This window comes from Dipteris shenzhenensis, chromosome 31 (assembly GCF_047967505.1).
Source record: "Dipteris shenzhenensis isolate YYH24624 ecotype China chromosome 31, Dip_SZ_1.0, whole genome shotgun sequence".
NCBI lineage: Eukaryota > Viridiplantae > Streptophyta > Polypodiopsida > Gleicheniales > Dipteridaceae > Dipteris > Dipteris shenzhenensis.
This window is the reverse complement of record NC_141626.1, coordinates 30,676,381-30,690,482: the sequence shown is the minus strand read 5'-3', so window position 1 is coordinate 30,690,482 and position 14,102 is coordinate 30,676,381. Positions and strand designations below refer to the sequence as shown.

The following is a 14,102-nucleotide window of genomic DNA, read 5'->3' as shown; positions in this document are numbered from 1 at the left end:
CTTATAAGATGGGCTTGGCCACTTTGCACACAATGCAATCCCACCTACATTGAGATATGCTCCTAGTGTGTTATACAAACAAGTACGTACCAAAAACATGCTCCTAGATAGGTTATACGAACAAGTACTTATTGTATGGACATGCCACTTTGCATGCAACTCAATACCACCTAGGTTGAAGTGTGTACAAAGTATTGTGCCCATTGGATATGATTTGCATTGTCGATCAAGCATTAAACACCGTATTTGCCTCAATGTCATGCACAATCGTAAAAAAACACACTCTTAGGTGTGTTATTCGAACAAGTACTTATTGGCTGGGTGCACCACTTTGCATGGGCCTCAATACCACCTGTGTTGAGGTGCATGAAAAGTATCTTGTCCATCAAACATGCTTTACATGGTTGATCACACATTATACACCATTTCCCCCCTAGTGTTATGCACCACTGTTAAAAAATACGATCCCAGGAGTGTTATTCGAGCAAGTATTTATTGGATGGGCGTGCCACTTTGCAAGCAAGTCAATACAACTTATAGTGAGGCGCGTCAAAATTATTATGCCCATCGGATATGCTTTTCTTGGTCGATCTTGCATCAAACACTGTTTTTTCCCTTAGTGTCATGCACAACCATAAAAGAACGTGAACCTAGGTGTGTTATCCAAACAAGTACTTATCAAATGGAAGGATCACTTTGCATGAAACTCATACCATCTATGTTGAGGTGCATGCAAAGTATTGTGCCCATTAGATATGATTTGCATGGTCGATCAAGCATTAAACACCATTTTTTCCTCAATGTCATGCACAACCATCAAAACACACACTCCTAGGTGTGTTATTCAAACAAGTACTTATCGGATGGGTGTGAAATTTGCACAGAAATCAATTCTAGCTAGTTTGAGGCTCATGCAAAGTATCTTATCCATCTGATATGCTTTGCATGGTCGATCACGCATTATACACAGTTTTTCCCCTAGTGTTATGTATAACTGTAAAAAAACACGCTCCCAGGTGTGTTATCCAAACAAGAACTTATCGGATGGGTGTGCCACTTTGCATGCCATGAAATACCACTTATATTGACACACTTGAAAAGTATGTTACCCATCGAATACGCTTTGCATGGTTGATCACGCATTAAACACCATTTTTTCCCGAGTAAGATGCACACCTGTAAAAAAACATGCTCCTCGGTGTGTTATCCGAACAAGTACTTAGTAGATGGATGCACCACTTTGCATTAAACTCAATACAAACTATTTTTAGGCATGTGAAAAGTATTGTGCCCATCGGATATGCTTTGCATTGTTGATCAAGCATTAAACACCGTTTTTTCCTTAATGTCATGCATAACTATCAAAAACATGCTCCTAGGTGTGTTATTCAAACAAGTACTTATGGAATGGGTACACCAATTTGCGTGGGACTCAATACCACCTACTTTGAAGAACTTGAAAAGTATATTGTCCATTGGATATATGCTTTGCATGGTCAATCACATATGATACACTGTTTCCCCCCTAGTGTTATGCACAACCATCAAAAAACACACTCCCAAGTGTGTTATCCGAACAAGTACTTATCATATGGGCATGCCAAAGTCAATAGCACCTATATTGAGGTGCCTACAAAGTATTTTCTCCATCAGATATGATTTTCTTGATCGATCATGCATTAAATATCATTTTTCTCCCACTATCATGCACAACCATAAAAAAATACGCTCCTAGGTATGTTATCCAAACAAGTACTTATCGGATGGAAGCGTCACTTTGCATGCAACTCAATACCATATATTTTGAGGTGTGTGCAAAGTATTGTGCCCATCGGATATGCTTTACATGGTCAATCAACCATAAAAATATTAAAGTCCTCCTTTACCCCTTTATCCCTAAATATTTTATTTAATTGAATCCCTGCTCCACCCCCCTTTTGCCATCATACACCACTCCCCCTCCCCCCAATAAATAAAGTACTAATTTAAAATTATAATCAATAAGTAGATTATTAAAAAGGGATTGATATTTATGTAATTGTTGTTGCTGGAGCTTGCTTGCAAAGGACTCTCACAAAGGATATGGATATAGAATTTGTTCTAGGGATGGATGTGTTTTTATGTAGCAAAAGAGAAGTAGTTGCATTTGCTATAATCCATAATAGTGATCCCAATTCAATTTGCCACTTTTGAAGACTTGGCGAAGATAAGGTGGCAGTTACTCTATCAAAGATTCTTAGTGCACATGTTGAGCTAAAGTATAAATGTGGAGATATGGAAACACTTGGAGGCGTTATGCCCTACAATACATTAAACAAATCATGTATAGCATGGGATAGAGATGAGACTTATGCAACATACATCATCAAGAATACAAAGTGCACCACTTTGGATTTCACTGTAGGGGATATTTTACAAATGAGGTCATTTGCAAATAAGAATGTAGCAGAAGGTGAAGTATTGGGATTTGAACAATTGGAGCAGTGGTTATTTGCACGGATGAGGATTTTAAAAGTCAATGATGATGGTATGGTTGATAACACAACATCCTTATGTGATCCCTACTATGAGCTAGGCAAGAATATGAGATCGAGCATGCAATTTTTAAACATGAGAAAGAGGCACGTGGTTTTCAATGATAAAGATAAGGTATACTACAATATCAAAGGACCTAAAAAGTGTGCCATGTGCCAAGCTCTATCACTTCAGATGTGGATGATTTCAATGTACTCAATTATAGAAGTGACATCTTATCTGGAGTGGATGAGTTCATTGGTTCTGAGAAACAAAAAGATTTTAGAAGTGATGCCTTATCTAGAGTGGATGAATTCTTACACACTGAGAAGGGCAAAGGTTTCAATAGCGATGTCTTGTCAGGTGTGGATGAGTTCATGCATATTAGCAAGCTTGGTGTCGATCAAACTTGTGGATTTGTGAAATCCATGCAAGATGTCCCAATGAGCGATGTTCTCTCAGGAGTGGAACACTTTCAAGGTTATCAATACTCTCGTAGAATATTTAATGCATTGAATTGCCCTAATATTATGTTAAAAGTGAGGATGAGATCAACAAAGGATTATTCAGTGTTTAATTTTGATTGTGATATGGCCAAGGATGCAATGACCAATGGATGCAAGGTGACAAACAAACATGAGGGGGGGAAGTGCATAAATATAGATAACAACATGCACTAGGAACAAAAACGGTCATACAAATGCATGAAGATAAAGCGAATCTAGGCAAATCCACAAAAGCAAACAAAGGGGAAGAGAGTAATGAAAGAGGAGAATATGTTAAATGCATTGGGATATCTATGTTGCAAGCGAAGCTGTATGCACTTCATTGATCTTGCAGACATCAGGGAATGTACAGGACACATGTGGAAAAGAAGAGGAAGTGAAAGAATCCCTTCTCACAAGTCTCTCTTGCTTTCTTCAAAATGGCAATAAAAGGCTAAGTTCAAGACAAAAGGTCAAACCTCTCGTAAATGGACAAAAGATTTGCAATAAGGCATATTGCAATATTACTGGATTATCCCATGGCACATATTGGGATTTAGTCAATAAGGCAAAGGGCGGCAAAAAATTTAGCATTCACGGTAACAGAGGAAGGTCCAAATCAAGAATGTCAACTGTTAGGGCAATAGAAATTTTACAAGACTTCATACATGAAAATGCTTTACCTCAACCCCATAGTAACACACTCACTAAAATGCACACTACTTTCGGTTTTTTTTTTTCAAGATGAAAAACCAATGATGCAATGGAAATAGTATTCTCATGATACAAAATGGGAATCTGAAGAACCTTACAGTCTCTTAACTTCAATTCCCAGCAAGGAAATGTATCCAACATGGGCTCCTGTACAATAATTCAATGAGGGGTCTGAGTGTGAAATAGAAGGATTAAAAGCATTTATTATATATAAAGATGAAATCCTTCAGAGATATCCTCATTCAAAGCCTACTTGGAGAGAACACACTACCACTGTAATTAACAAGAGACACAAAATAGTAAAGGCCTTGAGAGAATGTGAGGCTGAAAGGATGTCGAGGAAGAATGAAATTTATTTTGGCCAAATGTTCATAACGATTTGCGCCCAGCTCCAGTCTTTGAAAATGAAGTTGTATTAGTACTCCCATGCCCATATTGTGGACTAAAGAAGAGAGAGGTCATGCCACAAGTAGATACAGAGGTCGCTTGTTTTGTTGTGGTTCGGATATCGGATGATGACTATGAGAATGCAAATTTTTGGGCTCCAAAAGTAGTTGATATGCAAAGAGATGATCAAGGGAGAGCTACAACATTTACAGCGGTATGGTATGAGCCAAAGGGCAAGAAGGAGAACATGGATAGCAACACATTTTATACTAATTGTATAATGAAGGATTGGGTCCCAAATGATGAACCAATCTCACAAGTTTCAACCGAGACAATCATAGTGTCTTGGCATACAAGGGCAAAGAAATCAAAGAAGCGCATGGGATATGAGGTAGAAGGAAAAATAAAAATACCACAACAAAGTATTTGCATATACACGAATTTTTAAGGATGCTCACCATGAAGGAAGTAGAAGGACACAGTGCAAATGAAGAATGTCCATGATACAAGCTTTGTATTGAAGTCGATTGAAGGATTGGGTACTAGGCAAGAAGCCAACCAATTATTGTGTAGACTAGGTGTAGTACGGAGTCATCACCTCCTCTGTCAAATGAGAGTCAATGCAGATGCCACCCAAGGGGCAAGTCTTGGCAAGACAATAGGGAGTTAATACAGGTGGCACCAAAGGCTCTTTGAGAGCAACAATTTTGTAAACATATGATATATCATTTTATACAAAGACTCTAACTGAGAGCAACATTTCTTGTAAATGATAGCTATAATTGCTATAATTCTTTGGTTCAATACAAAACTTTGGTCTTCTGGCATGTCTTTTTTCTATTAAAAAGTTTTAAATATGATAGCTATAATTGCTATAATTCTTTGGTTCAATACAAAACTTGGGTCTTCTAGCATGTCTTTTTTCTATTAAAAAGTTTTAAATTTGTGCATACTACGAGTGACTTGATGTTCTTTACATTAAATATATAAGTCTCCTTTCATGGATTTATATTATCACCTTAAGGAAAAATGTTAAAAATAATTAAATTAATAAATAACTTAGGAAAAACTAGAATGCATGTTAGTGCAAAAGTATAGATTGAAAAAATAAGATTTTTATGTGAATCTGATAGTGCCACAAAGTGAACTTTTGATTTGGGAAGGATATTTTCACAAAGTAAACTTTTGATTTGGGAAAGATATTTTCACAAAGTAAACTTTTCATTCGGGAAGGATTTTTGGGCTTCATGCACTCATAGTAGAGATACATATAATTACCATGTTGTTGACTAAAACAAAATTTGTCCAATAGCAATGGTGCCATCAAATTTTATACTAATGAAAAGAATGTCTTCCTATTGCTACATCACTATTGCTTGGCATTCCTCCACATTGTGTAGTTGTTTAGCAATCAATATCTCCCATCCACAATGATTAGGAAAACAACGATTATGACCATGAGGATGCTATGAGTAGCATGCATGGCTTATAAAAAACCAATTGTGAGCCTAAAATAAAAAATCAAATTGGTATTTATATGTAGATAGCCCACCCTTTTACCTTCAAATTGACCATGTCATCCTCTTCTTTATGGTTTGTTCTACATCTAAGCCACTACTACCAGTTTACTTGTTGAGAAGAAATCAGGGGTCAAGTTTGACCACGATGTAGGTTGCAATGCTTGATATAAGCACAATCTATACTTTGTCATGTGTAGGTCTATATCTCTCAAGCAAACATGCAGCACATATAGGACTGGTATAAGAAAGGACTCCTCCCCAATTGGAATAGTCGAAGTGTGAATGAGTATAAGAAAGCAACCATGCCATTGGATGTATGAATGTGGTAGGAATAGCAAATGTGCCATCTACAAAGTGTGCTCATAGTAGAGATACATATAGTTACCACATTTAAAATGATTGAAACATAATTTGTCCAAATGCTATGGCACAATCAACCTTTATGAAGAGGCAAACGATATCTTCCTATCGCTGCATCTTTCTTGCTTGGCATTCCTCCACATTGTGTAGATGTTTAATGGTTTATGTATCGCATCCACAATGATTAGAACAACTATGATTATGACCACTAGGACACTAAGAATAGCACATATCGCTTATAGAAAACCAATTGTGAGCCCAAAAGAATAATCACTTTGGTGGTTATGTGCAATTAGCCCACATATTTATCTTCAAACTTACCATGTCATTCTCTATCTATAGGTCCATATCTCTCGAGCATCTGTAGGTCCATATCTCTCGAGCAAGCATGCCATACAAGTAAGCACTTCTCTTCGACTGTAATAGAAAAAGTGTGTGAGTTTAAGAAAGCAACCATGCGACTAGAGATATGAATGTGGTGTTGGAATAGCAAAATGTGTATGAACCTAGTAATAAAGTCATCCAAATAAGTTTGCAACCCACATAAAGGAGCATAATCAATGACTCCAACATAATCAACTTGTGTGAGGCCTCATCTTAATGTAGATTATAGATACAAGTATCCACAATAATGTGTAAGTTGCATTCCTTCGCCCTTCTCACCAATGATAGATTGTGGCTCTAGCTATCCCCATCCAGCATGTATATAGTATGAGCAAGTCTCCACTGACCACTGACTATTAGGTTGGTTCACCTCTCCACCAACCACTGACCTAATAAAAAACTAAAGGTTAGAAAGGCATAAAAAGAGATAATTTGAAAAGTGTATCTTACTTGAAACTAAGAAATTAGTAGCATAAGCATGTGTTGGCTGAAGAATTATTCATTGTACCACACCCTTGAAACCTTTTTTTTTTTCATTAGAAGGATTAGTTATCATTAAATATTTATTCCAAAATTCCACATGCTAATGAGACCTCTAATGACTTTGAACAATGCACATAAATCTTAAATGGACAATGAAGTGTCAAATTAGCTTTGAAGTTCTAATTAGCTATGTATAGGGTATTAGGTTTTGAGACATCTTGTTAATGTGCAACTAGTGCCAAACCCATGGCTTTGCCATGGACAAAAGCTATGAGAATGTTATCCCCCGATAATAGATGTCATTTACAAACACAAGCAAAAAATTATTCCAAAGCTAATCCAGGCTCCCATCCCCTTCCACTCACACATAGAGATGCTTCTATGTTGCAACTAAATCTTGCCATGGAATCCATGTTTGTTCTCTCTCTCTTAAGCACACACAAACATTATGTTAAGTACACACAAACATCTCTGTTCTCTCTCTTAAGCATCTCTATTCTCTCTCTCTCTTAAGCACACACAAACACTACATTAAAGACTCTAGATAATATACCTGCCTCAAACACGATGTTTCTCCCTGATGTTATAAATTTATGCGAATACGATGCATAGTATTAATGAGATAGGGTGAGATGGAACTGCCTTTAGATCAATTCAACATTTCCATTCCACTACATCCAATGTGACCAAATGCGGCCCTTAATCAAAAGTTAAAACACACTCTTTGCATGCTAGAAGACATCTAATGGCCCATCTATCTAGCTATTAACCACGGATAAAAGGAAGAACGCGTGGTAGCTTGAACGATGCCACGTGTCAGCTAAAGGCTTGCACTAAAGAAATGCAAAGCGTGCAATGTTTGCAATCTCCATGCTTCCCTGTTTCTCATTTTGTTCAATATTCCATAGCTGGTCTTGCTTTAGCAAGCAAGACACCATTCTCTCTCTCTCTCTCACACACACATACACACACACACACACACACACACACACACACAGATCTTTCTATTAAAAACTTGTACGAAGCACGGGCATACAACTAGTATTTCTTAAATGAAATCCAATGATCCAAATGTCTACAATTGTCTTAAATGCCTTTAAAAAAATCTCTCGTCAATAGAGAATAGAGATGATGACTAATGGTTAGATTGAGGCATCTTTATAGCATGTACTTTCCTGTTCTTAGCGTTAGTGGTGTGTATTTGTGCTCTCTCTCTCTCTCTACCCAATTGTGGTCTACCGTACCGCTACATGACTACAGTCTTCCCAAATGAAAAGCACTTGTAGCTCTCATTTGACACCCTGCCCAACTAGACTCCAACCAAATTACCTAACTAGACTAACCATGATAGGAATAGCTGACCTAACGTAACTAGACTCCAACCTAGTTAACTTAACTCTTGACATGTGGTAACCTACAACTCTGCCACATAGCAATCGAACTAACCTAGTCTAGGTGGGGTATAACTAGGGCTACGTTACACTAACTCACAGGTTAACCTATCTTTTACACACACATACACATATATTTGTACGTATGTATATATGTATATACACGTACCCAATTAAGATTAAGTACTAACATTCCGAATAAGAATTTATTGGCACAATGGCAAGCCTTGGCATGATTGGCAAGGGGGTAGTAGGTCCTAATTTTGCCCTAAGCTACTTGCTTACATTGATTTGAAAAATAGGTTTTTACTTTTGTTTTATTTAAAAAAATTTGCGTTTCCATCGCATCAACCTTACGTTGGCACTTACAAGATTAAATACCCACACTTCCCAAGCCCACACTAGCATCATGACTTCACCATTGCGTAAACACCTTTAGCCAAAAGTATCCCTTCATCTCTCTACTCTTCTTTCGAAACCTTTCTCTGTCTCTAGGTATAATCGCAACCAGTCGAGTAATCTGTCCACATGTACACTTCGGACAATCATCCGTACACTTCGTTTGGATTGAAACTCGACTTAAATGAATGAAGTTCTTCGTAAAGAAAATACCATAGCTGAATCTCCCACTCTCAGCAGCAAATATGATTAAACGCCTTCCATGCCAACTCTACGTCTGTATTCGTCAGCTCCCTCTCTCAGCAGCAATCACTACAGGAAAGCTCCAGCCGGAGCTCTCCCTCAAGTTCTCACAATTCTTTGAAGCCTGAAGGCTTATTACGGCATATATGCAATGCACTAAGGTCTCCCTATGGAATGGCACAAAACTAACTATTACGTGAATCTGTCACACGGTTCTTACTCCTTAGCAGTTGGTCTTCCTCAGGTCTCACTGGCAACACCCTCTCAGTCCCAGCTTGCAAAAGGTGTGTGCGTGAGAGAGAGAGAGAGAGAGAGAGAGAGAGAGAGAGAGAGAGAGACAGACAGACAGACAGAGAGAGAGAGAGAGAGATAAGATGCCCAGTTGTGTTTTTCAGCTGAAGTCGTGACCTTCGCATGAAGATGATGATGTACATTGACGATGAGCAAAAGAAACTTGAGAGCCGAGAATGCTTTCTGCCTTTTTACGTATCATTTTAGACGGCAAGTTGAGCTTTGACAAAACGTTGACGCATCTGGCTGTGCCACTGCTTGGCTGTGCGTCGAGCACCTGGCACTGAAGTAGAAGCAGCCGCAGCCGGTGTGCACTGAGCAAGGGGCTTCAAGCTAGTGCGCAACCAAGGATGACTTAAAATTTGCTCCAAAGTGAGCCTTTTGGAAGGGTCTTTAGCGAGTATTCCATGCAGTAGATCCTTGGCTTGGGAAGAGAGAGGGTCAGATTTGAGGTTGAGACAATCGTGAAGAATAGCTTGGTTTGTCTGTTCAGGGTCGTCGTAGGAGAAGGGAAAGGTGGCTGTGAGGAGGGTGTACAACAAGACTCCCAAGCTCCACACGTCTGCCCTTTGATCGTAGGTTCCTTGAATCACTTCAGGCGCCATGTACTCTCTGGTGCCTCTCATCTCCTTCAAAGGCTGGTGATAGCGAACCGCCAGGCCGAAGTCTCCGAGTTTCACATCGCCTCCCAACGTCAAAAACACGTTCTCCATTTTGATATCCCTGTGTATCACCCTCTTTCTATGGCAAGCCAGAAGCGTCCCCGCCAAGGTCCTAAGAACCTTTGCTGCCGCGGCCTCCGAAAGCTTGCCTTCCTTCATGACCTTCTCGCATAGGTCGCCTCCTTGGCACAATTCGAGAAGCAAGTGGACAGTACCATCGTCGTCCTGGATTACGTTTTCTAACTTTACAACGCCTGGGGTGCCCTCTAGCGTTTTCATGATCTCCACCTCGCTCCGGATGGCTTCCAAATCTTGACCAGATCCCGAAAAGATGGATTTGCATGCGTATTGCTCCCCTGAGGACTTCTTTGAGCAGAGCCGAACGACCCCCTGACTGCCTCGGCCGAGCTTCCGTCCCACAACGTAGAGCTGGTTAAGATTGGACTTCTTGGCATTGTTGAGGGGTAGATCTCTTAAGCAGAGCCTCTTGTTGGGGCTGGGGCGCCCGTGGATGCTGCAAGAAAGCGAGGTTAGAACTGCGTCCGACTCCATAAGCAAGCTGGTGTGTTGTCGCTGCTCCTGCTGCATGCAGCTGAGAATGAGGAAATGAGAATAAGGCGGCGCTATCAAATGCAAACTGATTCATTTATACTCTTATGAGGGAGGTGGCTTAGGCCACAAGCAAACGCTAAAAGCAAACCTCGCTTTTGTTGTAGGACAGGCTCGAGTCTTAGTTATGCAAAGTTCCAGTTCCCAACTCTTACTATGCACTACTTCTCTCCTAGGGAACAAAGATTTACATATTGAGAGGAGGCAAACGAGGAGGTTACAAGGTCAAACGGAGCACGAGGAATAATTTGTCGCAAACCCGGAGATTACCAAGTAGGAAAGAAGGTTAAATAACTTGCATTTTAAGTTCTATGAGGTGCAAATGCAAATTAAATAGGAGAAGTCACATTATACCTTGCATAAGAAGATTACATCAAGTATTTACATACTTGGAAAGATGCAAGACGACCCATGGTGCCTAGATTGTAGAGTGTGGCAATTCACATAGTACTGAGTGTGCAAACATGTGGCAAAGTCATGGGAGTGAGTCATATGCATCCATCGACAAAGATCTAAAACAATGCACATGTTGCTAGCTTACAGGCATGTCTAATATGTAGAAATCTTGAATAAATGAAAGGACCTTCACTTGTATGTACATCCCTATATAGTTTTAAGTATAGTACATGACAAGGTCATAAACACCTAGCATCAATTCCTACCAAGACGAACGAGATTTAAGACAAACATGCATGCATATTTAATGAGAAGGTAAGTCAAAGCCAATGGCATAGACATTGGCCAAACATCCAACTATAAAAATTGGTAATGAATGAAAGGAAACACTACCGCGCAAGGTCATTTGAAATTTATATCAAAGCAAATGATATACCTCAAAACATCTCACATGGCTCTAAAAGCATGCAAAAGATAGATGAAAAACGTGTCATCCCATAAACATCGACCATGCAGGTCCAACATCTTCTAACAATAAAACTATCAAACCACGGGTTAGATGAGGATGGTTGGTCCTAAGTATACTTCAATGAGGTGAAGCAATGCATACCTATCATATGTACCGTCCCACTAACCACTTAAAAGCTTCTTTGACACATGAAATCATTCAGAATATTGGGAATTCTTATTTTGTCACAATTTTTGGGCATGCCTTTATTGGACTAGGTGAAGTGCATAATATAAAGTGGCATTTCAATAAATCATTAAACATAAAATTTTCCCTTTTCACAAAGGACAAGGAAATGCTCAGTTATAAGACTAATTAATGTCAATTCATTGAATATAAGCATCAAGCTATATAGATCAAATGTCATTTGGATGGTTGTGCATAGGTGTTTCTGTGTTTTGACCTTAAACCATGCATGTGTTTAAAAACTGCATCAGTGTGCTCCTAGGATATGTGTCTCCGATGGGTATGATACTTTGCATGGATCTAGTTAATGTGAGGAAGATCCATGTGCTCACAAAGTTTTATGTGGATCCAATATCATTTGCATGATTGGTCATGCATATTTCCTTTCTTCTTAACCATCTGATGCTATGGGATCTACGATGCCATGCTTTTTGAGTCCTTTTACTGATGTAGAAATGAGTTGGGCATCACCTAAAGTCAAAATAGACCAATTACCAAATCTCGGTTAATAATCTCTTCTATCCATTGCTTCGGGAAATCACATCATGCAGGAGTGTCTTAAAAAATATGTCAGTGTGCTTCTAGCATATGTTGTGTGTTCGATGGGTATGATATTTTGCACCAACCTGAATATGAGTAAAATTGTCACAAATGTTACAAAACTAGATTTAATACCCTAAACTTTGAAAAAAAGTTGATGTTTATTACAACAACACTTTTTTCTATGCTATCAAAATTTGAATATCAAGAATCTAAATAGTCAATATATGAAGGGTTTGACATTTTGATGAAGTCTGAATAGTCAAAATATGAAGAGTCATAGAATAGGAAGTGTCTTACATTTTGAAGAAGTCCTTCAAGAAGTCACCTAGTTTAAATCTCTATGTGTGAACCATGTATGACTTTACAATTGCTCCACTATTATGAGAATTCAGTTATCAATTATGAGCACTTAGAGACTGTTGTTCTATGAAATAGACATTATTCAAGGTGCCAACTAATATTCTTTGATTTAATATTGTCCATTCCTTGCATATCTATAGCTTCTACTATTAGATCATGCTATAATCAATCTTCTAACATGTACTCAAAAGTACTAAAGTTAGAATGCTAATTAGCATTCATGTTCTCTAAGTACATTTTGTTATTTATCTAAATTTTGCTCAAAGTTTCTAGTTTCCCTTTAACACTTTCTTTCCTTGCATCTATCAAACTCTTGTTGGAAAAACTATCTTGCATGTTAGAATCCTCAATGCAATGACATGGCAGATCATGTACCATCTGGATTTCCTTCTCTATAGTCTCATCTTTGAGAGCTTGAAGTTCTAGAACTCAAAGGGTGGGATTTAATGGTTCTTAGTAATAGATGCATCCGGCGCCTTAGTTATAAAAGATGTGGTGCCTTAGGAACAAGATAGGAAAAGGTATGAGTAGAAGAGGCTACCACACAGGGAGCCAACTTTATCCCACATGTGAGCAAGCAATGCAAGTATGAGTAGAAGAGGTTGCCATATAGCGAGCCAACTTTATCCCACATATGAGCAAGCAATGCAAGTATGTATTGAACTCTTATAAAGGGAGGTCACTTTCATATAATAAATAAGCAAGAAATCAAGTCTCTGTATGACTACAACTATCAATCCCTGATTGAGTTGAGTCTACATATTTACTCTAGCTCTTTACCATGTGTGCACTTAGGATTCATTCACCTTATATTAGTTTAGGTCCAAGGAACTCATTTTTTCATGTGGTATTAGACCTTGGTCATGCGTTTTACTGAGGCACAATATTTGCGAAGAGGTTGAGTGGCTTCCTTTATTCTAGAGATTGTGAGCATTATTCATTAGGGGAGAATTGGGGTCTTAAAAGGGCCTCATAAGGAATGGATTAGGGAATGCTTAGTGGGCTAATGCAAGGGGCTTGGAGGGTCCCAAACAGGCTAACCAGCCCAACCTAGGTGGGTTAAGCCCACATTTGAGCCCACCTCTCCCCCCATCAATGAGGGGAGGGGGCCACTTTTTGTAATTTGAATTTCGAATTTCAAATCTCCCTCCCTCCCTCTCTCTCTCTCTCTCCCTCCCTCCCTCTCTCTCTCTCCCTCCCTCCTCCTCCTCCTCCCTCTCCCTCTCCCTCCCTCCCCCTCCCTCCTCCTCTCCCCTCCTCTATCTTGCTCCTCCTCCTCCCTCCTCCCTCTCCCCTCCTCCTCCTCCTTCTGGCTCCTCCTCCCTCCTTCCTCTCCCCTCCTTCTCTAACTACCCAGGATCCCTCTCCTCTACTCCTCCCTCCTGCAGAATCTCTCCCCTCCTCCTCCCTCCTATAGCATCTCTCCCCTCCTCCTCCCTTCTATAGCAGCTTCTTCCCTCCCTTCTACACCTGTCGCCCTACTCTTCTCCTCCTCTTCCTCTTGCCCTCATCTGCTTCTCCTCCTCCCTCTTCCTTGCTACTCTCTCCCTCTCACTACTCCATCTTTGCCAGCTCTCCCCTACATTTTAGCCTGCATCACTGATACCTCTCTTTGAGTACTCATGGCACCATTCAAGGACATATCCAACAAGTACCATGTGAACCTA

General features: G+C 39.4%; 1 protein-coding gene across 1 annotated transcript; it reads right to left on the bottom strand.

Moving 5' to 3' along the window:
- Positions 1–9,374: 9,374 nt before the first annotated feature.
- On the bottom strand, positions 9,375–10,421 carry LOC147881327 (calcium-dependent protein kinase 17-like). Its single transcript, XM_087402374.1, has one exon. It carries the CDS (start codon positions 10,419–10,421, stop codon positions 9,375–9,377), a length of 1,047 nt encoding a protein of 348 aa, XP_087258500.1.
- Positions 10,422–14,102: the final 3,681 nt, after the last annotated feature.